This window comes from Styela clava, chromosome 14, assembly GCF_964204865.1.
Source record: "Styela clava chromosome 14, kaStyClav1.hap1.2, whole genome shotgun sequence".
NCBI classification, from domain to species: domain Eukaryota; kingdom Metazoa; phylum Chordata; class Ascidiacea; order Stolidobranchia; family Styelidae; genus Styela; species Styela clava.
Window position 1 is genome coordinate 3,455,046 of NC_135263.1, and position 25,896 is coordinate 3,480,941.

The 25,896-nt window shown below is 36.7% G+C and overlaps 2 protein-coding genes across 3 annotated transcripts; one reads left to right on the forward strand and one right to left on the reverse strand.

The window, feature by feature from the left end:
• Positions 1-558: 558 nt before the first annotated feature.
• Positions 559-3,693, forward strand: LOC144411751 (uncharacterized). Of its 2 annotated transcripts, none has more exons than XM_078120320.1 (6): positions 559-687; positions 872-930; positions 1,479-1,494; positions 1,950-2,000; positions 2,388-2,608; positions 3,018-3,693. In XM_078120320.1, the coding sequence occupies exons 1-6, from the start codon at positions 618-620 to the stop codon at positions 3,210-3,212; spliced, it is 612 nt and encodes a 203-aa protein (XP_077976446.1). In that variant the 5' UTR covers positions 559-617; the 3' UTR covers positions 3,213-3,693. The 2 variants fall into 2 exon arrangements, with proteins under 2 accessions (XP_077976446.1, XP_077976447.1); XM_078120321.1 differs by having other exon boundaries at positions 570-687; positions 878-930.
• A 7,055-nt stretch (positions 3,694-10,748) lies between these two features.
• On the reverse strand, positions 10,749-25,453 carry LOC120340617 (putative tubulin polyglutamylase TTLL9). Its single transcript, XM_078120184.1, has 16 exons — positions 22,852-25,453; positions 22,113-22,144; positions 21,632-21,721; positions 20,312-20,423; positions 19,955-20,037; positions 18,872-18,905; positions 18,372-18,437; positions 17,633-17,701; positions 16,878-17,018; positions 16,253-16,340; positions 15,910-15,968; positions 15,387-15,449; positions 14,648-14,781; positions 13,556-13,669; positions 12,357-12,481; positions 10,749-11,304 (listed from the first exon to the last, which is right to left on the reverse strand). The coding sequence occupies exons 1-16, from the start codon at positions 22,870-22,872 to the stop codon at positions 11,225-11,227; spliced, it is 1,311 nt and encodes a 436-aa protein (XP_077976310.1). The 5' UTR covers positions 22,873-25,453; the 3' UTR covers positions 10,749-11,224.
• Positions 25,454-25,896: the final 443 nt, after the last annotated feature.

Below are 25,896 nucleotides of genomic sequence, written 5' to 3' on the forward strand. Positions count from 1 at the left end.
TTTATATTTTGTAGAGGTTTTATGGCATATCTAGGTGTTTAATTGGCAGCCATTTCTAAAGACTCATTCAAATAACCTCAGGGGGCCAAATCTGTACCATAAGACAAGATTATTTTATTGTTTCGATCAAGTGCGGGTTCTAATATTTAACTCTTGATATTCTGAATATCCCCACGAGTTTCACAAGAGATGTAGCTTTGGAAATCACGCGAGACAAGACAATACATATCATTTCCGTCACGTTGCTAGTTCGTGCACAAAATTCCTATTTACATGTCGATAAAATGCAAAACAATAATGCAACTGGTTTTCTTTGCATGATGGGTGACTCATTATCACTTTTTGTCAGTCAAGCAAAATAATTTCAATGTGGCAGAGGAAATGACGTAAATGATGGTTGCTACGCGAAGACGGGTTTAGGATTAAACAGTGATGAAATGCGCAGCAAGAGATTATTGATAAGACTTGAGGTATGAGAACTAGCAGGAGTAGCAAATCTCAATTTAGACAGCTAATGATGGCGGCACCAAAAATATAAAAGCTTCGAAATATTTTTACAGGTATTCGCTTTATTACTAAGCCTTTAGTTGTGTCATCAATCCTTTCTAGAAGTAAACATGGACTTCGTCAAAATTATTTTGTTCATCTCTCTCATCTATGGATTGTATGCGAAGCAAAAACTACCCGGTAAAATTTGTTTTGGATAAAATCACTGTTATATTTTGTAACACTGAATTGCATGTCTGGCTTCTGATTCTAAGAATGCTACAATACCGGAGATTCCTGAATCATTCAAAAATATCATTCTCTATCAGTGTTGCAATTGGCACAAGATGTCGTTATATTTAACTTCACGTTTTATTCTTGACAGCTGGAGCCTGCGTTTCAAAGATCGTGAATGGGAAACTCGTTCAAGTTGGGGATTGCGAGGTAAAATTACAGTTGCTATTTTCTTTAATCGGGCAGTTTCACACTTTGATTCTAAACAAGGCTTTGGGTAAGCAGACAATGGTCTCTCTAGTGTAGTGGTTCCGCAAAGTTGGTTGACAGCGGGAAAAATTAGAAGCAGAAGGATATTCCCGGGCCGGGATAGGGATGCGCCCGTAGTTACCTGTTACGATATCGAACTGAATTGTTACGAATATGCACGTGCTTAAACTGTAATGATGATGTAACAATTAGCGGCATTTAGAACACAAAAAGGAAAAATATAAACTGTTAAACTACTTCACTCAAGTTCGGCGGGCCATTTTAAATTGTTACGCGGGTAGTAATTAGACCGCCAGACGCGAATTGGGAACCACTGTTCAAGAAACGTAAATTTTTTAACTGACTGGAAGCTTTTACTTTCTGAATAGTGTAAACAATTTTAAATCCGACTTCTGCATGCATGTCACGCAACTTATAAAATCTGATACAACTTACGTGTTATATATAATTACTTTACTAATTATCTGCATTTTTAATTTATTTCACAGAAAAACGATGGATCCGGTGAGTTCTCCCTACTCTATGATATATTTTGGGTTCACAAATATTTACCCTGCACTAAACATATGACTTTGATCCATATTTACGCACGGGTCAAAAATAACCTGTCCAATAGTAACAGTTTTCAGTTAAGACTTTTAACTCCGAATTAGGCTCTTACTTGGTGAAACGTCGCTTTCTAAAAAATTTCTGGCATTGCATTTCAATTGCCTGTAATTTTCAATCTTGTAAAAAATTTGGCAAAACTCATTCACAAGGATTTTTGTGACTAATATTATATATCAGTATAGATAAAGTATAGATCTGGACTTTACTTAAGAAAAAAATTAACAACGCTTTTATATGCTGTTGTCATATTATGGTTAGTTAAAGTTATTTAATGTCATACGAGAAAAAAATAACAAGGCAAGATTTAAAAACGCCTTTCCTTACTCACAAATAAATCAATTTTCTTACAGATATCGTCAGACTGATTAAGAAGAGTCGTGATGAGAAGATAAAGGCTGAAAGTAATTTATATTTGTGTTTTATGCTTTGATAATTTGACTATAAAATATGCCACACCCGTCAAAACGCTAGGAATGGATGGCGCGTTTAAAAATAGATCTAATTTACCTAATATTACAAGTATTGGAATCCTGGTCGTAGCTGCATGAGTAACCCACCAGCTGACAGCTAGTCGGTTACGACTCCGTCCACCGCCATACATCTGAACTTGCAATTTGTTCCGCCGTTCTTAGTTCGTCTTATCGGCTTTTTTCTCATAGAATTAATAGAATCCAAGATAAACTCGCATTGAACTAACAAACCAATTTTTATTCCCAGATTCTATAACATCATTTCTGAAACTGTCTTTTTCTGAATTAAATATTCAATGACTACAATAATGTTTTCAGCTAAGTGTGACGTCACATACAAGAAAAAATGCTACCGAGCAGTTGTGTATGAAGTACAGAACGTCACCGTCAACGATATCGAAGCAATCTGCAAATCAAAGAACGGAAAACCCGCGAATATTTACGACCTCAAGCATTACCAGCTGCTGCTCCCTTATCTACGCTCACTGATGCCTGCTGGTCAGACATGGATTGAGATCTGTACTGGGATGGAGTATAAGGTCAGTTGATGGATCACAATCTGAGTTTGACTCTTTCTTGTGAACTTCATCTTGAGTATAATTTACCAGAAGCGGTTTATTATTAAAAGTATCAAATGATGGGCAGGTAAACAGAGCCTCATTGTTAATTTAGGCGATTAATAAAAATTAAAAATATTAAACATGATTTCCAAGATATTATGACGTCATATCCGAGTTGTCCGATCGCGTTTTTTTTTATTTTCCAAATATTTTAGCATTTTTTATCCATTAATTTCTGCTTTCTACCCATTTTTATGTAACGTTACCCCGTATTACTTTTACTACGGAGCCTATTCTTACTGCAAATATTTTCATTCTTCATCTAATATGTCAGTTGTATTAACATTTCCAGCAACATATATTAAAACTGTTCATTCAATTGTGACAGAACAATCATCTTTTGTTGTCCGATGTAAGACCAATCACTATAGCAACAGAAGTGTGGTATCCTAATTATCCGAGATCCACTGCATCGTTGACAAATGTTGGTGTTCGGATTGCGGAAGATCCAGAGTCTGCATACCAGGGAATGTTCGATCATCCACCATCCCTCTCATTCCAAGGTGTCATCTGTGAAATATAAAACCAGATCAAAACCTGACAGAACTTCTTTGACGAATTCAATGACGTAAAAGACAAAAACAGTTAAATGCCCTTTTTTAAATTTTTGTTCGCTTTTCTATGGCCGATGATTATATAAACCAGCGGTTTTCAACTGGGGCCCTCGGCTCACTAAGGGGGCCACAGAGCAGTTGGAGGGGGCCACAATGCTGGGCCCAAATCTGATTTCACTTTTTACTTTACAATAAATCTACCAGTTTTTCCTAGTTTACTGCTCAACAAGGTTATTTCACAGGGTGTTTTCGCTTTCTTATGCGCAAATTGTTTGAACATAATAGGGATTTGGTATCTATCAATAAAAATAACTCCATAAATACCTCTGCAATATTAAAGTGGGTGGCCATGAGTGCTGAAAGCCTCCGAAAGGGGCCACAAGTCATTAGAGGTTGAGAACCACTGAATGAACTATCAATTCTCAAATGTTCTATGTATCATCGGTCCATGTCTGATCCAATTGATCCAATCTTAAATTTCTCTTAAATTTTATTAAAATTGCATATTTTTCAAAATCTGTCTCCAGGCATTAAAACCTGATTTTATTTATGAAAGAAGACTAAATTACGTAGAAGTAAAACGCTGTCCATATTTTGATACGAATATCCGTAATAATAAAGTGAGAGTCACTATTGATTCGGGTGCTCAAACCAATTTATTCAATTCTTCAATAGCCAAATTACTAAATGCCGATATAAGACAAAGTCGCCAAAGGGCTGTACAGGCGGGTGGGAAGTCGCCATTAGGCGTAATTGGAGAAACCACTCTAACTTTGCCACGAGGTAACAAGAACATGCGTTTCAACGCTCTTGTGGTCAAAAACCTTGATGCTGAAATCTTGGCTGGAATACCGTTTTTAGAAAATCATGATATAACCCTTCGTCCATTTAAAAACGAAATAAGATTTCGCGATGGATCTGTTTATCACTACGGTAATCGATGTCAAGCTTCAGTTACCAAAGTTCTACGCATCACCGATTGCACCCTAATTATTTGGCCAGAGGATCATAGCCAAATTCCTAATGAATTTTTAGCGGAGACTGCCGTGGTGATAGAACCTCACCATAATATGCATACATCCGGTATGAAATGGCCCTCGCCAGACATAGTGGAAGTAAATGACGATAGTGTAAGTTTATATAATGAAACAAACCAACCCATTATTTTACATAAACACGATCACTTTTGCTGAATTTAAAAGGTTTGTTTTGATAATTTACTTGAACAACATTTCGCTGAAGACTTTAGCTCGAGTTCGCCAGTCCAAATCTGATCTTGTACTGCATTCGTCGACCATCTCTGTTAACCCAGACCAAATTATGGATTAAAACATAACAGACGTATTTACTGAGCTCCATAAAGAATACGACTCTGTGTTTGATCCAACCCCCGTATGGTTATAAGGGCGCTGTTGGGCCATTTGAAGCTGTTGTAAATATGGGTCCTGTACAACCGCCTCAGCGTAAAGGACATGTTCCCCAATATTCCAGAGATAGACTAGGGGAACTTCAAGATAAATTCGATGAGCTATAAGCAGTTGGGGTTTTTAGGAAACCAGAAGCTATTGGCGTCAATGTTGAATATCTCAATCCCTCATTTTTGGTACGGAAGCCGAACGGCGGATTTCGCTTAGTTACTGCGTTTTCGGAGGTTGGAAGATATAGCAAACCTCAGCCGTCACTCATGCCTGATAGTGATAACACATTGCGAAACATTGCACGCTGGAAGTACATCATATTAACAGATTTGACAAACGCATTTTATCAAATACCACTTTCTAAGACATCAATGAAATATTGCGGAGTGGTTACCTCATATCGTGGCGTACGAGTTTATACAAGAACCGCCATGGGTATGCCGGGATCTGAAACAGCTTTGGAATAATTAATGTCTCGCATATTAGGAGATTTCCCTTATAAAGGTACCGTCTGCAAGATTGCAGACGATTTATATTGCGGTGGAAATTCCGTTGAGGAACTTTAACAGAATTGGTCAGACTTTTTGAAAGCACTAAAAGCATGTCGCATTTCACTATCGGCGAAAAAGACTATCATTGCACCGAAATCCACAAGAATCTTAGGATGGATTTGGTCTCAATGTACAATCTCCGCTACCCCCCATCGAATCGCAACTCTATCCAACATGCGATCCACCCACAACGGTTAAAGGTATGCTTTCATTTCTTGGCGCATATAAGTTTTGAGCCGCGTAATCCCAAATTGCGCATGTAAGCTAGATAAGTTGCAGAAACCGACGGACGGACGCTTATCTAAGAAAAAATTGGTTTGGGACGATACTTTACTAGATTCTTTCGCTCTTGCCAAAAACATTTGTCGAATCATAAAGTGATAACTTTACCAACTGAAGACGATCGCTTGTGGATAGTAACCGTAAAACTATGGAATAGGTGCAACCTTATATGTATCCCGTAATGATAAAACTTTACTCGCCGGGTTCTACAGCACAAAGCTGCGCAAGAGGCAACATATCTGGATCCCATGCGAAATTGAAGCGATGTATTGCGTCTGCCGTGAAACATTTTTCTCTCTATATAATTCAGTCAAAATATAAAGCATTTGTTTTAACTGATAGTAAGCCGTGTGTGCAGGCATTTGGAAAGTTCTGTAGTGGAGAATTTAGTAGCAGCGCCAGAGTGTATACATTCCTTTCCGTTGTTAGCCAATTCCAATGCAATATTTTACATCTCGCTGGCTCTGAAAACCTGCCTAGCGATTTTTTGAGTCGTAATGCACCCACCTGTCATGAACCAAATTTGCGTATTTGTCAACCAAATAGAGGACTCACCTGTTTGTCTTCCTTTAATATTGAAGATATTGTGTCGGGGTCAAGTAGATTAACGTATACCAATAGGCCCACCTGGAAAGTTATACAAATGGAATGCCAAGAGTTACACAGAGTTCATTCACATTTGACACAGGGAACCCGTCCACCAAAAAAATTAACCAACGTCAAGAATGTTAAACGGTATGTACAAGTCGCTTCCATATCCAGAGACGGATTACTTGTAGTGAAACATTCTCAACCCTTCCGCTCCACAAAAGAACGAATCGTGGTTCCGATCAATATATTACCGGGATTATTAACTTCACTTCATTTAAAGTTAAAAAATCCAATATTCCATCAACTACGAAAATCCTTTAATCGATACTTTTTTCGCGTTAAATGCAGACAAAATCATAAAAACGGTGACTGAATCCTGCCACCAGTGCGCATCGTTGAAGAAATTTCCTTCTTTCATAATTCCACAATCAACTAATGACCCTCCTCCTGCAATTGGAATTGAATTTGCCGCCGACGTTTTCCGTTTTAACAAACAATACTTTTTTGTGATGAGAGAATCTGTTTCATCATACACCAAAGCCTGTATTATAGAAAATGAGCGGGCGAGCACTTTACGCGACGCTATTTTAAAACTTGGTTTGGACATTCGTCCATAAGATGGACCATTTGCAGTTATACGAACTGACCCTGCCCCGGGATTTCTTGCTCTAACCAAAGACAATATTTCGGAGAATTTTAGATTTTCCGTGCAAATTGGAAGAACTGAAAACGTGAACAAAAACCCAATTGCCGAAAAAGCTATCCAAGAAGTCCAAAATGAAATATCACGCCACAATCCCATGAGATATGGAATTTCTGATGTAACACTTTCTATTGACATTTCGCGGCTAAATTCTAGACTTCGTAACCAGGGGTTATCTGCAAGGGAAATATGGACACAGCGTGATCAATTTACAAATTTACAACTACCAATAGACAATCGCAAAATGATAATCCTACAACATAATAACCGCACGGAAAACCACCAGTACAGTGAAAAGACGAAGGCGGAAGTCTGCCAGCGGATTCTCCCAGCGGAAGACTGCCTAAAGAGGCCCCAATTCAAATTGGAGATCTGGTATACCTTATGAACAGATGGACGTAAAGCATGTTCGAGGGATCGTTATCTAGTAACCGCTGTTGACAACGATTGGTGCTCGGTACGTAAATTTGTTGGATCACAACTGAGACAGAATTCTTACAAAGTTAAACGAAGTGAATGCTACAAAGTAGCAAATGATTGGCATACAACGGAAAATGTCCGACCTAATTCAAGTGACGACGAAGAATCATAAATAGAGCATTACACGCGTGACCACGAACATCAACCCCTCACTTGTGAACCCGCAATGGAGGACAAGCCTACAATTATTCCCGATGAGCCACCAGATATTGTCCCTGTATCTTCGCATGATATACCTGAAAAAATCAACAAACATAATGAATTGCAAGACGTAGATCCAAACCTACAACCAGCAATAGCAGAATTCCCCGGTCAAGATGAAGTACATCTTCTACTCCAAAGATCAACCAGAACAAAAAGAAAACCGTTTCGTTTGAAAGATGTTATACTTAGTTAGAATGTCTGAGATCATAAGGGTCAGAATAATACCCGATCAAGACATCTAGATGTGGGCAGTCTACTCACTCTAGCAGTTAGATCAGTGGTCGGGAACCCATGGCTCGCGAGCCATGTATGGCTCTTTTGGTGACGGCATATGGCTCCCAGGAAACCTAATATTCTAAGGCTAAGCTTACTATTGTTACGAGATTTCAAACTCTTTTATAGCCAAATTGCGAGAGAATTACCAGACAGGCATTGTGACAAAACTAGGGGATTCTGGAACATATTGTGACATCAAAAATCGATAAAGTCGCGGAGCAATAGAGAAAAGCTCATCGTCCGTTTGTACGTAATGGTTACAATATTTGTCATATGTAAATCGGACTAGCGAAGCTAGTTTTTAAAATACTGAGATGCCTAAACATAAGAAGGGTGATGACACTGAGGAGTATCGTAGGTTTCAACTTGTGCTGCATGTGAGCAGCCGTTCAAGGCCCTCAGCGACAACATGCAGTGTCATAATGTGTTGACTTTTGGGTAAAATTTTCAGGCCTGATTAAGGGAAGAAAATATATATGGCTCGCACAGAAATGCAATCGAAAATATGTGCTTTTCATGGCTCTCTTCACCAAAAAGGTTCCCGACCCCTGAGTTAGATATTAAGGTGTTTTTTCATAATGACATATTATATTGTGTACTATATTAAAATATATTTTTTTTTCTCGACAAGGAGAAAATGGTAACGCCATTTTTTTGTGTTCTCCTTACATTATTACATGTAACACCCTAATCAACTCGCTCATGCGTGTAACCCTTTTTCCAGTCGCACTCTTCGAGCGCGTAATGCTATTTCTAATCATTCTATGTTAAAATGTCTTAAAGAGTCTGTTGTTGTTTACATTTAATATTATTTATCACTAAGGGCTTGTGTGTTGTATTCGGGGTGAAGGATTGTGGCAGGATTCATTAATAAACGTACATGCTGGCGCAGGTCTTTAATGCTTTCTTCAACAATGGCTTTGATATCGATTTTTAGGTTATTGGTGATCCTTGCTTCCATCAGGTCCAACTTGTGTTTGAGTTCATCAATTTTCTTGTCCATGATTTCAAATATTAATTGTTTAGGAACTAAGCAGTAATTTAGAATAAATATCTTAATTATACAGCGAATAATACCTTGGTTTCCTATTGGTTTCCTATACCTTGGTTTCCTATTCCAAATGATTCTTTTAGGAGGTATACTTCTGCTCTTTTCGATGCTGAGAAATATTGTGTTTCCTGCGCCATAGTTGAAGCTTTTTACGACCAAATACTAACAGGAAAAATATCGCAGTCATTGAGGCATTCCAAACAATATGTTAAAAACAATCCGATGAGCAGGGTGGTCCAAACTGCGGCCGCGGCCGCATGCGACCCGCCGACACATTCGGTGCGCCCGCAGAACAATTTTAGCGTTCACTACTAAACCATTGACAGATATTTGCATTCATTAGCAGAACAATTTCGATTTATTTTTAAACTATTCCAGCTGGTGATAGTCCATTTCCTAATCCCGCTGTCGGGATTGATGTTTGTTAGAATCACGAAATTTCATTGCTGTATCAATGACATATACGGCGCGGCGGTGTGGCTCAACGGGCTAAGCGTTAGGAATACGCTCGCCACCGCACCTCTAATTACTCTGCGTGGGTTTGCAGGTTCGAATCCCATGCAGGGATGGTTATGTGCGAGATGATTGCTGGACTCCTCGCCGTCGTTTTGTGGTTCACGTAACCGCTGGTCGGTTACGGCTTCCTCCACCACCAAGTCCATGCTTCCGAAAACAAACAATATAACTAATCCCATACCCGACTTGGAACGGTAACCGGACGAGAGGCCGTGGTTCGCCATATGGATAAGCCGTCTTATCGGCTTTCCTCTCTCCCCCAGGATAAATATGTAAATCCTATCCTATAACAACATGTCATTGGTTGTATCTATAAACGTCAAAACGGTGGCTATATAGGAATCACGTCCCGTGATCGGTGAGAAAGGTGATTGAATTGTCTTGTGCAGACAGGACCAAGATGAGATGAGCTCGCGTCAAGTAAATCCTCATTTGAAAAGTACGTTTTGTGCTTTTATTCTAGTCTAAACATTCCTCTATTTCTAAGCGCTGGCCATGTGACAGCAGTGACGAGCCGCATAAGTAGTTGACTTAGCAGCGCCGCGCGATCCTGTTTTTTATTATTATTCGGGTCCGAGCTTGTTTTTGACAGTAGCACTAGGCCTGCTCACGCTTCGAGTAATAATTATTTTCAAATATGACAATTCGTCATACAATGAGTGTAGATAAAAAAAGTTACCGAGGTAAACTGAGAGAAAACGTATTTACCTAACTACAACAACTGTGTTTTCAAGTGATATCTGTCACGAAAGATTATAATTTTAAGCGAAATTACAAGACCAAAGACGAGAAAAGACCACAATATTTATCGGGGAGCAATTTTAAATTACTTAAGGCTTTATATAGTTTCCTTAAAAAACTGATTAGAACGATAAACTAGCATTCCCAAATATATTCAAAGTGAGTAAACTCGCGATGTTTTGATCACTTTTGGGTTTTCTTCGACTGCGGCCCACGAGACCTCCTCCAAAGCTTTTGCGGCCTTGGACCACCCTGAGCTATAACACTAGACCTCCGATTACCCTGCGTGGGTTCGCAGGTTCGCATCTCGTTATGTGTGATTGCGGGACTTCACGCTGCAGTAGGGTGGTTCAAGTAACCGCTAGTCCTATAAAAATGTAGGGATGACATACTCTCAAGTATTTTGGAACGAGGAAATTTTACTCAATTCACGCAGCCCATTGTGCCAAACTATTTAAGAATCAAACCAAAGTGCTTGATATCAAATTTCATAAAATTCAATTCTGACAAAATCAAGGTTTGTCATTTCTTTCTGATTAAATCTTGATCGCGAACTTGAATTAGTATAGGTATAAGTATATTTTATAGTTTATTTATAATTATCTATACTTGCATTTATTTGCCAAAGCTGAGAATGCTCTCTCTAGATTTACTATCAATTCGAAACTAAAATCCTGATCTAAAACCATAAATATACCAAATTATAAACTTTATTTTTAAAAAACATAACAAAACATGAAATGTGAAAAAGTAAACAGTAAAAAATCTGATGCATAACTAACTCATGAATGAATGGCAGCATAGCGACCTGACCTTTTGATCAGATATCCCGCTCTGTGCCACAAAGTTGGGATAAATCCCCTTTAAATGGTAACATTATTTTTAGATTGAAATGTTGGCGCTCCCATAGTATGTGTACCAAGATGTCGCACAACCTGAACCCTAACCTGGTACACATACTATGTTCAGGTCGTGCGCCATCTTGATGCACATAATTAGGGAGCACCGAAAATTTTTATGAAAATCTGCTTGAAACGAGGTCACACGTACTCATTCAGAAAAGACATCATCTACGAGCAAAGTTACAGTTGACCAATGAATTGCCAATAATACTTAATATCGTCTTTGTGTCATGCCGGTATCACAGTCTGTTGGCAAGGTGCATTGTTCATGTAACTGATGCTGTTTTCTTTGACTGCAAGGATCTGAAGAGTTGAACCAACTGACGTTTTCTGTCATTGTGGCAACCTAAATGAAATTAATTGTTTGAGAATTTTATACAACAATGGTACAGCTTGTGATTAACTCTGGTATATTGCATTAGATTTTTTGTTTGTGAGACTGTAGTTCCCCAACATCTTAGGAACAGCAATGTGAAAAGCTTAATGAAAATATTGTTCCAAGATGCATTCTGCATCTAAAATACCATTAGAGATATGAACTGCATAAGATGAAAATTGGATGAAAGTTGACTGCTTTCTATAAGTACAGTTACATCAGGTATTGGAAAAGAATTTTTATAGTTTTTTTTTCGGGAGACGGAAGCTTTGCAATCCTGCTGGGCATGATCATCCCCTACAGCAGGGGTTGGCAACCTACGGCCCGCGGAGCAATATAATCCGGCCCGCGACCTTCACTGAATTATAGTAATAAATTATAGCTGTTTTGTCGATTATATTCTTTACGCAAAAGAATTTACGTGTAGACTAAATTATATTATAACATAACAAGTATGTAATTCACAATTACTCATTTAATGAGCCTATAATTTAATTATAATTTAAACAAATGACAACAAAACGCAGAAAAGTTGATGCTGAGTGCAAATGGTTTAATGGCGCAAAAAATATTCAAATTGTCAGTCTTCGCGCGCTGCTTAAAATTTAACTTCTGATCTTTGTGATAAAATGTGATTCATCGGCAATCCATTCGATTTTTAACATTCTAAAAATATGTGCGGCCCGCCAATGACTTGCAACCTTTAATCTTGGCCCGCCAGCGACAAAAGGTTGCCGACCCCTGCCCTACAGGATTCGAGCCTGTACATGCGAGCAGGATAGACAGCAATGGACGACGAATCCCATACCTAATTCAACTGCCGAGTGTCATTCGTTTCCACCCGTGAGTAAGGTCTCCCACTCCGCTTTGAGTCAAATAGTAAAATCCAAAAGTTCAGAAATTTTTTAAGGCATAATCATTCCTACGTAAACCCCTCAGAAGTGACTATATCTGACAATCTAGTGCTTATGCCTCTGAGTAAATGCTCATTTCAAGAAGTCGATATTGCAACAGTGACTAACCTAAGAAAGTGTTTGTAGCATACGCAGGGCCACCCATGCTGTCCATTCCCCCTTCATCTGCATACACAGGACCATCATTCCACATCAAATCAAAACCTCCAGCTCTTTTCTCTTTACCAGTGAATCTGAAAGAGTGGGAGAAGAAATATTCAGATATTTATAGGCATAGTGGTTAAGGTGTGAGACTTAACTGTGTTGGCATCGTAGGTTACACATCTCAGGTTCAAATTCCAAGTTCATCACCTCACTCAGGGTGCTATAAATCGTCAGTCACTGCTTATACATGGCCTTGTTTAGAGAGAATGACTGAAATATGCACCATATGAAAATTAATCCAAGGAAGGTAAGATAGCTGGCGCTCCATAAATATGTGTACCAATATGGAGGTAATTAATTTTGTTCATCTATTTTACATCAAGTTGAGTAAAGGGACTGAAACCTATAGACAAGGGGTATATACACTTGGCTAACACAGGCAGTCCCCGAATGCGTAATAGAACTAAAAAAAGGAAAATCAGAATAAAATTTATCTAACCCTAACCTGGTACACACACGGGAGTACCAGATAACTTAATCATATGACAAACCATTGTCTTTCATCGGATTACCATTATTATTTGAGAATTCGCGTGTTCACTTTCATTCGTGAATTGCAAGACTGATAGTGAGGCACGGGACTGGTTGGAGTAAACGCTTTACAGCTTTCTAAATGCGAGTGTGTTTGGTTATCAGTGCCCTCACCCAGAGCATAACAGCTTAATCAGCACTCCAAAAGTATGTGAACCAAGATGGAGGACTCGGAATGTAGTATGTGTACCAGGTTGGGGATAAGCCATAATTTTATTCCAATTTTGGTTCTATTACGAATTCGGGGACTAACCAAATGAATTAAGGGACTATCCTTAGTATATGTATATGTTCGGTACCTGAAATCATCGCCCAACCTGGTACACATACTACGTTCCGGTGTCTGCCATCTTGGTTCACATACTACAGTTGTACCGATAAATCTATTTCACACAAAGTAATTAACTATGAAATTACTCAATACAGAGAGAATTTGCTCAAAGGAAAGTCACTCAGACTCACTCAGGAATATTTACAACCTTCTCTGAGTGTGCTCTGTTTTAGTGCACAATTAAAACAATCAAGCCTCCATACTGTTCAATGGGTTTGCCACAATAAAAATTGTAATTCACCTTCCTTCCATATCAATAATATTGATAGTGTCTTCTAAAAGTCCGAACTTTAAATCATAATCTTCCTGGTTACTGGCTGTGAGAGATGGTGACGCATTCACTTCAAGAAGCCACCTGGAAAGATGGGAAAGTATGATGATAGAATCAGGAGAGCAAACAAAACCTCGCCATACATAACATCTGTCTCTAAAAATTAACAGACAGACTCATTGTAATCGTTTCAAAGTAATTTGGAACCAAGCGTTTAAAATCCTATTTTCAATTATTTCGATATTGGATATTGTGAACAGAATTATGTGGCAGCAAATTCACGATTCGTGAAAGTTTTTTCTTTGAATGCATCGTTACTTGCATAACAGAAAGTGATGACATCACAAGCTTGAAAGGTTTTGGAACCTGTGTCCTGTTTTCGCTAAACGATTTCCCTCTATTATCGGAAGAAATGGCATTACAGGGACGTACTCAGAAATTTTTAAAACAGGGGGGATTCTAAAATTTCTAATTGCCAAGTTAAACTGTAACAGCTAGCAGGCCGGAAAACATGGGTTTTCAAGAGTCGTTGGGGTCTAAAATGCGTTCAAGCTACGAAAAATAGACAACTATGATACAGAGAAATGCTTTTTTACATTCCAAAAGGAAGGGGTTCTGACCCGCAACCCCACCCTGGGTGCACCCCTGTGCCATTACTATATTGCAAAAAATAAATACAGGGATTCCTCGACTTACGACGTTGTTCCGTTCTCAAGACACGGTGTAACCCAAATTTCAGTGTAAGTCGGAACATTATACTGTACAGTACATAAATTACTCTACACATATGGTACTGTATTGTAAAGTATGGTACTGTAATAAAATGTACAAATAATGCCAAAAAGTACTTTAATAAAAAAACAGAAAACAATTTCATATCACATGAATAAAAGCAAATACTGTACAGTACAGTATTATCTTTTATATTTTTTATGGAGTGCGTTCGTAACCTCGAAACAGCGTTATGGAATGCGCGTTCGTAACCTCGAAACAGCGTAAGGCGCGACCGTCGTAAGCCGAGGACTCCCTGTAGTAGATTCTGCATAAATAAAAAACACTTACAGTTTCAAATAAGAGTCGAGTAAGATATCATAGCCATACAACTCAAAACAATGTTTATCATTGATTATATTCTTCTGTACACTTTGTAAAGTTTTGATGAAAATTTCGTTCATTTGTCTGAAAACATTCTCTACCTGATAATAAAAAAATAAAGTGTACGATAGATAAAATTCGAGTTGAAAAAAATTTAGTGTGCCTCTGAGTATTTATAGTTGTAAAATAATTTGGGTACTTCCGAATTATGTGAACCAAGATGGCGGATACCGGAACGTAGTATGTGCACCAGGTTAGGGTTAGGCCATAATTTTAGGTACAAATATTATGGGAGTCATTTGAATAGTCCCCGAACTCGTAATAGAACTAAAATAAGGAGAGTTGGAATAAAATTATGGCCTAACCCTAACCTGGTACACATACTACGTTCCGGTGTCTGCCATCTTGGTTCACATACTTCGAGAGTACTATAATTTGAATGGTATGGATGGTAGATGGCAGACTGAAAATAGAGGTGGATATATGGTCCCAATCGCCATTTGAATGGTCTATCCTTAAATTAACATGCTCAGCCTCATTATTAAACAAAAACTTTTAGTGGCCTATTTTCCATTCAACAACCATCGAAAACGTATTGAAGAATGTGGAATTTGGTCTGCCTTTTCTAAGATAATTTCTATGATAATTAAACTAATCAAATTTGAAAAATTCAAAAAATAATACAAAATCAAGAAGAGTAAATTACCGCTTCATGTCCATGTTTAGCAGTTAGGTAAGTTCGAAGTTGCTGTAAAGACCATTTGCAACCCTGAAGTAAATAAAACAGATCAGAGGTAAAAACTCATTTCAAAGAAGCCTTGGCATTCAAAATTACAGAAAAGAGAAATAATTACTGTAGTCTTTTATGAGTACCTATTTTCAAATTCCAAAATCAAAACGTTACCAGTCTGGATAATGACATATTAATTGAGTAATGATTATATTGATATGTTACACTTCATTGCAAATTTTTCATGTCAAATTCTCAATTACGTATTTCCTCGCATATAGGTTGTACCCCTATAAGATGAATTTATTAAAACTTGCATATAAGCCGCCCCTTTAAAAACAGCCCTAAAACGGTGAATTTATGAAAATTCGCAGTTTAGCAAACCCCTTAGTTTAGAATCTCGTTTTTTTTGTCATAAGCTCAGCTTATATGCGAGAATATTTGGTAATAACAAACATGCAATTTTTAAGTAATGCTTACTTTTAGTACATACTCATACCTTCTCCGGGTCATAGTCTGGAGCTGTCTTCTGAATTGCAACATTTGTGAGATGAACATCTGAGTTTCCATAAATTATATTTGTCAAGGAGAAAAAATTTATAATAAATCGTAATGAAGGATAAAATATCAAGTCCATGTATCTGAAAGCAAATACTGGCTAACGACTGTTAATCAGAAGAGGTTGTGGTTCACCATAAGATTGAGAAATTGTATTGGCTCCCCTCTCCCCTAGGATAAACATGTAAACCCAATCCTAATTTTAAGTACCGGTAATGATCTTAAATCCCCAAATTTTTAGAGTGTTAACTTAACAGATTAACTAAATAGTTTGAAAAGGATACAACTATCATCGATGCTATCCAATGAAAACCTCGTGTTTGAGAAGCGAGCGAATCCATCTCTGTACAACCAGGCTTTGAGAGGAACATACTGAAATAAGAAAAAGTTATTTATGAATGAATTTTTTAAAGTTAATAAGCATTTATGGCCTGATGGCTGAAGCAATAGGCCAGTGGTTCCCAACTTTTTATGTCTTGTGGCCTCATTCCAGAAGCTTTTAGCACTCATTGCTAAATGAGTGCAAATGGAAAGTTTTATTGTCAAGGGAAGGGTAAAATCAGTTTTGCGCCTAGCATTGTGACCCACTCCAACTGCTCTGTGCCCCCCTGGTTGGGAACTTATGTGCTAGGCTGTGTTCGCTTCTTAGGTAGCGAATCTCAGGTACAAACCATCGTTTGTCTAATCTAGGGTGCAATAAATCGGGTTGGCAATGCCGAATCGGAAAGATTCCAGAACTTCCAAATAATATATCATTACATATCAGTGTCTGCATGAACTAAGCCTTATTTGAAGAGAAAGGGGTGAATGAGAATCAATATGTGTTCAAGTCATATTAGTGGCTTTACACCCTAAAAATGATTTTAAAAAACTATATCCCACTAATTGCATGAGGCCAAAGCTACTCACCGACTGAACAAGAACGTAAACTCTCAAATCAAATTTTCTTCCTCCGATCAAATAAGGGTTTTCCAGATATCTTTGCACAATGTAGGTTTCAACGTCTTTTGTTTCTTCTTTTCGTTCATCGCCATTCACTCTGTATCCTTCCTGATGAAGAATCAGAAATTGGTGGATTTATATAATTTGTGAAAGCAGGGTATGGGCCGGCACTTGGACAGAAAAAACTGTGTTAAGAAAATGAAAACATACAGAGTGTCCATTAAGTCCCTTTACAATTTCAATTGTGTTATTATGGCAGTTCTCAATATATCTCAACCAGGTTTCTGGTTTAATCAGTAATTGTTTAATTAATTTTCCTTCATTTAATACATCTGCGATGGCCAAAACAATATATGATATCGATAAATTAAAATCAGTATGGATATATTGTTGATTTCTGAACACCTCTAATAATTTACTTTGGTGAACATTGTTTCAGACTTTGAATGGAAAACCAGCTCAATGACGGAAACACCTTTAAAAAAAAAACTAAAAAAGTCTTGTAAAAACAATGATAAACCATCGAAAACCGCTACAACATTTTTTGAAAAATGAACGGTAACCACTGAGCAATCCCAGTCCAAAATCTGGAACGATCGGCTCTTCCCATACCTGCCTGAAAAACCGAGAAAAAGGTTGATATGGGGACATTAAATGATTGTCCCGTCTTATCAGTTTTCTTCTCCCAGAATAAATAATAAAAAACTATCCAATAAAATCACCTTTTTCCAATCAGTAATGTCCTTTAATCTTCTGAACAAGAATATTCCTTTCCCCTGTGATTTGGCAACCTGTGGTAACATGAGAAAGCAACAAAGCTTAAGATTTGAAATCTGAGAGTTTTGAATGAAAATTACGTCAGTACGGCATTGTTATATAATTGATTGATGTTATTAAAGGCTTGTTGTTGATACGCGAATTACTAAACACGCTTTTTTGTGTGGTGAAGGGTCAAATTTGTTTCCCATAAATGATGGCTTATGTTGAAACATGGGCGCTCCAGAAGTATGTGTACCAATATGGAGGTAACTAATTTTATTCACCTACTTTACATCAAGTTGTGTAAAGGAAATTGAAACCTATGGGCAGGGGTATATTCACTTGGCTAACACAGACAGTTCGCGAACTCAAAATAGAACTAAAATAAGAAAAATCTAAATAAGGAATGTAATTCAAATAGAAAATTATCTGGTCTAGACACCTAATGCCCTAAAGTGGCTTAGTTTCCACTAATACTATTTTTTTCCAAAATTTTATTTGTACCCAAAAAATTGTGTAAATCACCACTTCAAATTCGCATGGTACAGGTTTCTGTTGTCTCATCATTGGGGCAATGTATCTTTACCCAGTGATGAGTCTTTTTTACTTTTCGGTGAATGCACATGAGCATTCTTTGAAACATTCTCACGAAGAAAAAAACTTAAAATTAGGGATTGTCAAATGGTCAGGTAATTTACTCACAGGTTTCATGATCCAGACAGTTCCAGGATTTTTCTTGAATTCTTCAACAAATATATGATATTCACTCTGAAATGTATGATACTGATTACGATAAAGCCAAGACTCTGCACATGAAGCCACTAATACACAAGCATCAGTGCTACAGGAGTGTGTGCAACTGTGTACCAATAGAAAGGTGACTAATTTTGTTCACCTATTTTACATCAAGTTGTGTAAAGAGACTGAAACCTATGGGCAGAGTATATTCACTTGGCTATCACTCGTAATAGAACCAATTGGTAATAGAACTAACATTCTATCTTGCACGTTAGGATAGGGTTTAAATATTTATTCCAAGCGGATAATACGGCTCAATCATGTGATGAACCACAGCCTCTAGTTCGGTTGTCGGTCCAAGCCGGGTCTGGAAATTTGTTCAAGCAAAAGCAATGAATCGATAATAAAAACTTTCACAGCATAAAAACAGTAATATTTTTTTAATTACAGACGCATATACTCACTGGTAACTCATACGTGGTTGGAAAGAATTCACATCTAAAAGAAAAAGATTGTTGGTTTAGCTTCATTTTCAACCTTTGAGAGTTGAAGAGGTACAGTTCGTTATAGATTTCATTAAATCCCTTGTAGTGGCACATTGTGCACACACAAGTGGTTAATATGCTTTCCACCGCAACTCTGATTACCCCGTGTTGGTTCGTATGTTCAAATCCCATGCTGAGATAATTATATACGAAAGAAGTGCTGGACTCCTTGCCGCTGAAGGATTGTTCATGTAAACGTTGATTCGTTACCACTTCCTCCACCATCAAGTCCATGTGACAAACTGACTATCTAATCACATACCCGCCATAGACTGGTAACCAGATGTGGTTTGCCAAATGATTGAGAAGTCTCATCGACTTTTCTTTCCTCCGAGATTAATATTTTAATCCTATCCTAATCCCTAGCTATACAGTGCTTCTTTTTAGAGATACAACATTTATGACAGGGAGAAGTAAGCTGCCAAGATATCTTGATGATATGGCAAACCATGGTTTTTTTCGCATAGTCGAGTATGAAAATATTTAGGATAGGATAGAATTACATATTTAAACAGGGGGAGAGGAAAGCCAATAAAACGGCTTAATCATATGGCAACCTACGACCTCTTGTCCAGTTACCATTTCATGTAGGATATGGGATTAGCATTTGTTTTCGGAACCATGGACCTGTTCGTGTTCGCCGTAACCGGCCAGCAATAATAACTCTATGGCGGCGAGGATTCCAGCAATCCTTTCGCACATAATTATATAACAGCGCAAATAACGGGGATGGTTATGTGCAAGAGGATTGCTGGACTCCTCGCCGCCGTAGGGTGGTTCATGTAACTGCTGGCCTTCATATTGGTACACACACTTCTGGAGCGTCAACTAGTGATCTTCTCACACATGACTACATAACAGTGCTGTGAAGTCCTGAGTTTTGCATGTTCTATTGAAATTGAAGTCAAATAATTGTTTTTCAAATTTTTTGGAGTTTGGGGCCAAAGTCAAAATTGATCTTAAATTTTTGGAAGGTTTTGGCAGACAAGAATGAATACTCACTTTAAAGCTTCTGATTTGGATTCTCTCTCTAACTGCTTTCTTAATCTTTTCAAGTTTTTCACCATCAGATTCTTTCTTGTTAACTGAAAACAAAAAATACATAATAGACTCGCTGTAGAGAATGAAAACGATGAATAAGCACAAAATGCACATACAGATCAGCATGGTTTTTGAACGTAAATTACATTTGCTGAAGTATTCTGGGTTATGATAGATACAACGAGACCAAAAAGAGAGAACCCAAGTTATAAAATACGTTTTAGCGTGACATAACATGTTGTGCAAATGTCCAAGATTATTGAACTTTTGAATACAATCATAAACTAACAGAAGTTCATGTGTTCAGGCCATACTAACCTCATAATGATTCCTGAAATGGCAAATTCTGACGTGCTCTTCCATATAAATATGATCGAAATTCTCTCTCAGCCATCCGACATCACACCAGTAGAAATCCCAGTCTTCTCCTCTGATAGAAATATGGAAATAAAAATGTCCTTTGTAAGAATATTTGGCGCTCCAGAAGTGTGTGTACCAATGTAAAGGTAACTAGTTTTGTTCGCCTACTTTACATCAAGTTGTGTAAAGGGACTGAAACCTATCGTCAGTTGGTATATTCACTTGGCTAACACAGACAATCCCCGAACTTTTAATAGAACTAAAATAAGGAAATTTTCATTTGAAATATTACAAAGAAAAAAGTTTCTTCTTAGCAGGCAGGTAATCCTTGTTTGAAGCAATATTAAAAGTTACAGAAGTTAACAAATCACAAAAATATATTTTTGCTTATTTTCTCAAAATAATTTTTTTTAAATTCCATTCAAACTTAGAAGTTTATGAACATTATCGTTTTTAATTTCTTATGGTTGCTTAATTAAAAATTGAAGGAAACCTACTCAAGGCTCTTATGTCATAAGCAAGCGCAGACATGCCAGGAAATACAAAGAAATTATCAAAATATTCATTAAAGTCTCGGTGCACAAGATAACGAAAAAGTTTTTAAGTAGTTCAAGTATGCTGTGTTAGGATGACAACTCATTTATAATAAAGAAGAGAATCAGTAATTTATTTTTCCACATACCGAAAATAAGAAAGTATACAAACAGTAACGTAAAATAACACGTAAAATAAAAAATAATCTATTTCAGAGTGAAGGGAGATGCGATGAACCATCCTTGCCTTGGTTCTACAAAAAAAAAGGTGACCGTACTTTTGAACCCACGTACATTTGAACCCATGTGTATATTCGCGGGTTCAATCTATATGCGGGTGCTAAAACCCAAGGGTTAAGGTTAGTACCGGTTCAAATATCCGTAAAACAAAAAAAAAAGTTTCATAGGCGCGATAGTATGCAGGTACATAGTTTCAAAAGGGTGACCGTACTTTTGAACCCACGTACATTTGAACCCTTGTGTATATCCGCGGGTTCAATCTATATGCGGGTGCTAAAACCCAAGGGTTAAGGTTAGTATGGGTTCGAATATTCGTAAAAAAAAAAAAAAGTTCTATAGGTGCAATAGTATGCAGGTGCAATTGACGTAGGTTAAAATGTACGTCGGTTCAAATGTAATGGAACCTTTCAAGAGCTCTTGGCATTTCAAAGGTTGTCAATAACTTTGCTAAAAGATGAGTTTCTTTTACTTCTCAGTATCTAATGCTGTAAATGAATAAACTTACTCTTTAGATTCCACCCATCCAGGTCTTTGTCTCAATACATCAGCTATTGTGTTGTTCATTGCACATTTGAATCTGATTATCCGATGATCTCTGCAGAAGAAAACTTGATTAGAAATACAAAGTTTGTCTCTATTCATTTCTTAGAGCAGCGTTCTACGTTACTCGCTATTAAAACAAAATGTTGAAACAGAATGGACGTGAGACACAATTATGAGAGTTGCAATATCCAAAACAGAACCCAAGGTAGAAGAACCAGTGGAAGGCCAAGCAGGCGCCATCTCATTGAACTGTTTTAATGTCATTCAATAGATGAATGCTTAATATATCATGTTGCTTTTTGCTTTCATTTCTTCAGTGGACCGCGAGTCATCAGAAAACTTGAAATGGGACCGTTATGCATAATTTTTCATAAAGTTTGAAAACCACCGCTCTGAGCTAGAGTGAAGGTAAGTAGAGGTCTCGAAGGAAAAAACATACATACCCTGCAACTTTCTTTTGGAAGCCTCTTCCAATCTATTAAGAGAAGTGATTACAATTTCAAAAATTAAAAATGAATCAATTTTTGTCAGAGATTTGATTCATAAAAAAACAGATATTGTAAATATGAATAAAATAAAAACAAGAAGACTCATCGCTCGAAAGTTAGGGGATCCCCCAAAAGAGCGTTCTTACTCCATAATGACCCATTGTGTCCCATCACTAATTAATTAATAACTCGCTAATTATACGACATAATTCATCCAAAATCAATAGGCTTCTGGTCCGACATATGATATATGCACATGCAAAATCTGGAGTAGATTCAATCTCGCTTTCGTGAGATATCACGGCATCTAATAGGCAGACAGACAAACAGACAGACAGACAAATATCTATCAACATACAACAAGTAACTAGTTCATGGATAAAACTTCAGGAAATAAGGATACTGAAAATTGTGTATACAGGATTATTTTAATCTGTTGACACTCTGCACAAAGATAAGTCTATATATAGATCTTGCCACAAATGGGCGTTGCAATTTGCAATTCTTCGGTAAGTATTCTTTTTCCGATTTCAATTGAGGGCCCGGGAGTCCGTGACCTCGGTTTGAAACAAACTTGTTATTCCTCTATAAATCCAAATTCAGAGAAAATTGTTCTACCTACTGTCACACCTTTAATTAAGAAGTAGAGACCTTGCTTTGAGGACAAAATTGTATAAAAATGTAATCAACTTACCCTTGTACTTTTATTCAACATTTTCTTGGTTCCGGTTGAGCAAGCGAAATTCTGTCAATTTTATTCTACTCAAAAAACCATTAGAATTACTTATTTTCTAAATGTAATAAATAGGTTCACAGTCAAAGAACAATTGAACTAAAAAATTGACAGAAGCGAAATGGAATACAGATACAGTAATAATAATACAGCAGAATAAAAGATAAATATGTCAGTAAAATGAGTGGTAAAATAATAAGAATCAAATCAAATATTCAGAAAAGGAACATTTTGATAAAATTAAAAGGAAGAATTCGCGCCGTGAGTCTCTTGTAAGAAAATGTTTTTGTTATGAATCCCTGTTTTGCACAGAGCTCTGAAATCCCGAGTCATGAATAAGTTCAGAGTCGAGTCAAATTCACTCAGCCAGGAATTTTGAAACAGGGAATCTGAAATTTCTAATTGCCAAATTATGCCAAAACAGCTAGCAAGTCTTGCAGAATCCTGGAAATAGTTTTTTTTCAATGATATTAAAGGTCCAAAAAGTGTTTTATTAAGCTATTTTGATAAGAACTGTTATGTATGATACAAAAAAATAAGACCTCCAGAAGTATGTGCACCAAGATGTCGCACAACCTGAACATAGTAGTTGTACCAGGTTAGGGTTCAGGTTGTGCGACATCTTAGTGCACATACTTTGGGAACGCAAAAAAATGTGTTTTTTCACAATGCAAAAGAAGGGGGTTGGAACCCAGCAACACCCCCTACTGGTGGTTACATGATGACGAGTTAGAGTCGTTTCATTTAAATGACTTGAAATATTTGATGTGGTTATTTTAAAATACATACTTAAGTTTTGTTTTGTTGTTTTTTTAACCTGCATTGTTTTTAGTTTGTTTTTTATCTTTAAAAAATTGGTAAGATACCAAGGATAAAGCGAACTAACTACTTCTGTCGTATCATCCATTCCGATATCTTTTTTTAATAAAAAGATATCAAATACACTATTGTGATTATTTAAGGAATTACGTTTTACACAGATCATTATTGATGTATCTGAGATCTCAAGAAGGGTGGACATTAACCGATATAATGACAATATAAAATTTGACACTACAATGACGCAATGGAGGCAGAAATATGGGGGGGAGGGGGGGATTCTACATTCACATCAATATAGTAGTATAGTGATACCATTTACATCATAATTCCGTTATTAATTTGAAATTTTCGAAAAGTTGGCATTGCAGGTTATGGATTTTGGGTTTAACCCATGTATACAACATCTCCCCCAGGATGTAACAAATTGGGTGGACAATGCAGAAGTGAAAGGTACGGTAGATCCTCACCTATCTTGGCCGCTTAAACAGGGACAAGACATGGAAAATCATTGTGTAGAAAGTACATTAAGCGGCCCTAGAAGTGTGTGTGTACCAATATGGAGGTAACTAATTTTGTTCGCCTTTTTTACATCAAGTTGTGTAAAGGAACTGAAAGGCAGGGGTTATATTCACTTGGCTAACACAGATAGTCTCCGAACTCGTAATAACACTAAAATAAGGAAAATCAGGATGAAATTATGGCCTAACCTGGTACACATGCTACAGGAGTACCCAATAAGCACCTGAACAAATATTTAATAAGCTTATGATCAAATATAAGATAAATTTCGAGTGCTCCATATAGAATAAAAAAAAAGTCGTGGAACAGACGATTATATGAAAATAAAATATAATAAAAGGGAACAGTTTTTGAGTTTCAAGACAAAAAAGTGAATATGGAGATTTTGACAAAAAAATTATCTCAAAATATTACCAAAAAAAGCCGGTACTTATTTATAGCTTAAGGCCATATAGGTTAAAATATTTCGATAAAGAAAAAACAGAAGTTTAAAAATCAAATACATATGTTTTCCTCATTTTCTCGAAGCAAATATTCTCAAGTTTCGCTTTATGGAGAAAAGCCCTTGCTTATTGTAACAAAAGTAACACTTTGAAATGTGGGAGGCTAAGCTCAATAAGAAAGCGCCTAACATTTACCTAAAATACTAAAAAAGAGACTTCTCAAAATTGAAAGTAAATTTTTCACACAATTATCCAATCCTTGTACTATTAAAACTCACAAAAAGTCATTCTTATTTGAGCACCTAAGTAACCAAAAAAAGTAAAAATCAATATTTAATGAATATAAAAAATGTTAAAAAACTGAAAAAACTAAAAGCCAATGCAAATGAAGCTCATTTATCAGAAAGCATAGTTAGGCAGCAAATACATTCAACAGCATATTGATCTACTCATTATGAAAGTAACTTCACTAATAAAATGATAAAACTGGTGCTCCAGAAGTGTGTGTAGTTGTGTACCAATATAGAGGTAACTAATTTTGTTCGCCTACTTTACATCAAGTGATCAAAATGATAAATAGTGAATGATAAAATTAGTGAATAACATTGTTTATGGTTTAATTAGGAAAATTCCTATGAATCCACTGTTCAAAATACATGAAAATTTCCATCAATCATTTTGAATATGAAATATCAAATATACATACATTAGATTTCATATCTATTCTATTTTAAACATAAACCAATTTAGTATACAGGATGTCCAAAAATTGACTGATAAAAAAAAAATGACTGATGACTGATAAAAAAAAAATTCAAAATATATTTTTAAAAGCATCTTTTGAATCAGGGTTTCCCAAACTGGGGTTGCGGACAAGCAGGGGGCAGACAACAAATTTTAGGGGCAGCAAAGAGAACACCAATTTCACACAAAGTACTATATCAGGTGTACTTTTAATTAGAAACACAATTATTAACATATACTATAGTGCAAAACATCGGAGAAGAGGTGCGCTCACATACCAATCCTAACTTTTATTGTAACATCCGAGAAGCAGGTGTGTCAAGAAAATATTAAAAATAAATATTTCAAACTGTTTACCATTTCAAACATGAGAAGGGTTGCGGAGAATCGTAATATATTGGAAGGATTCGCTAGCTGAAAAGTTTGGGAAGCTTTGTTTTACATCATGGATTTTACATGATAAAAATGTTACAGATAT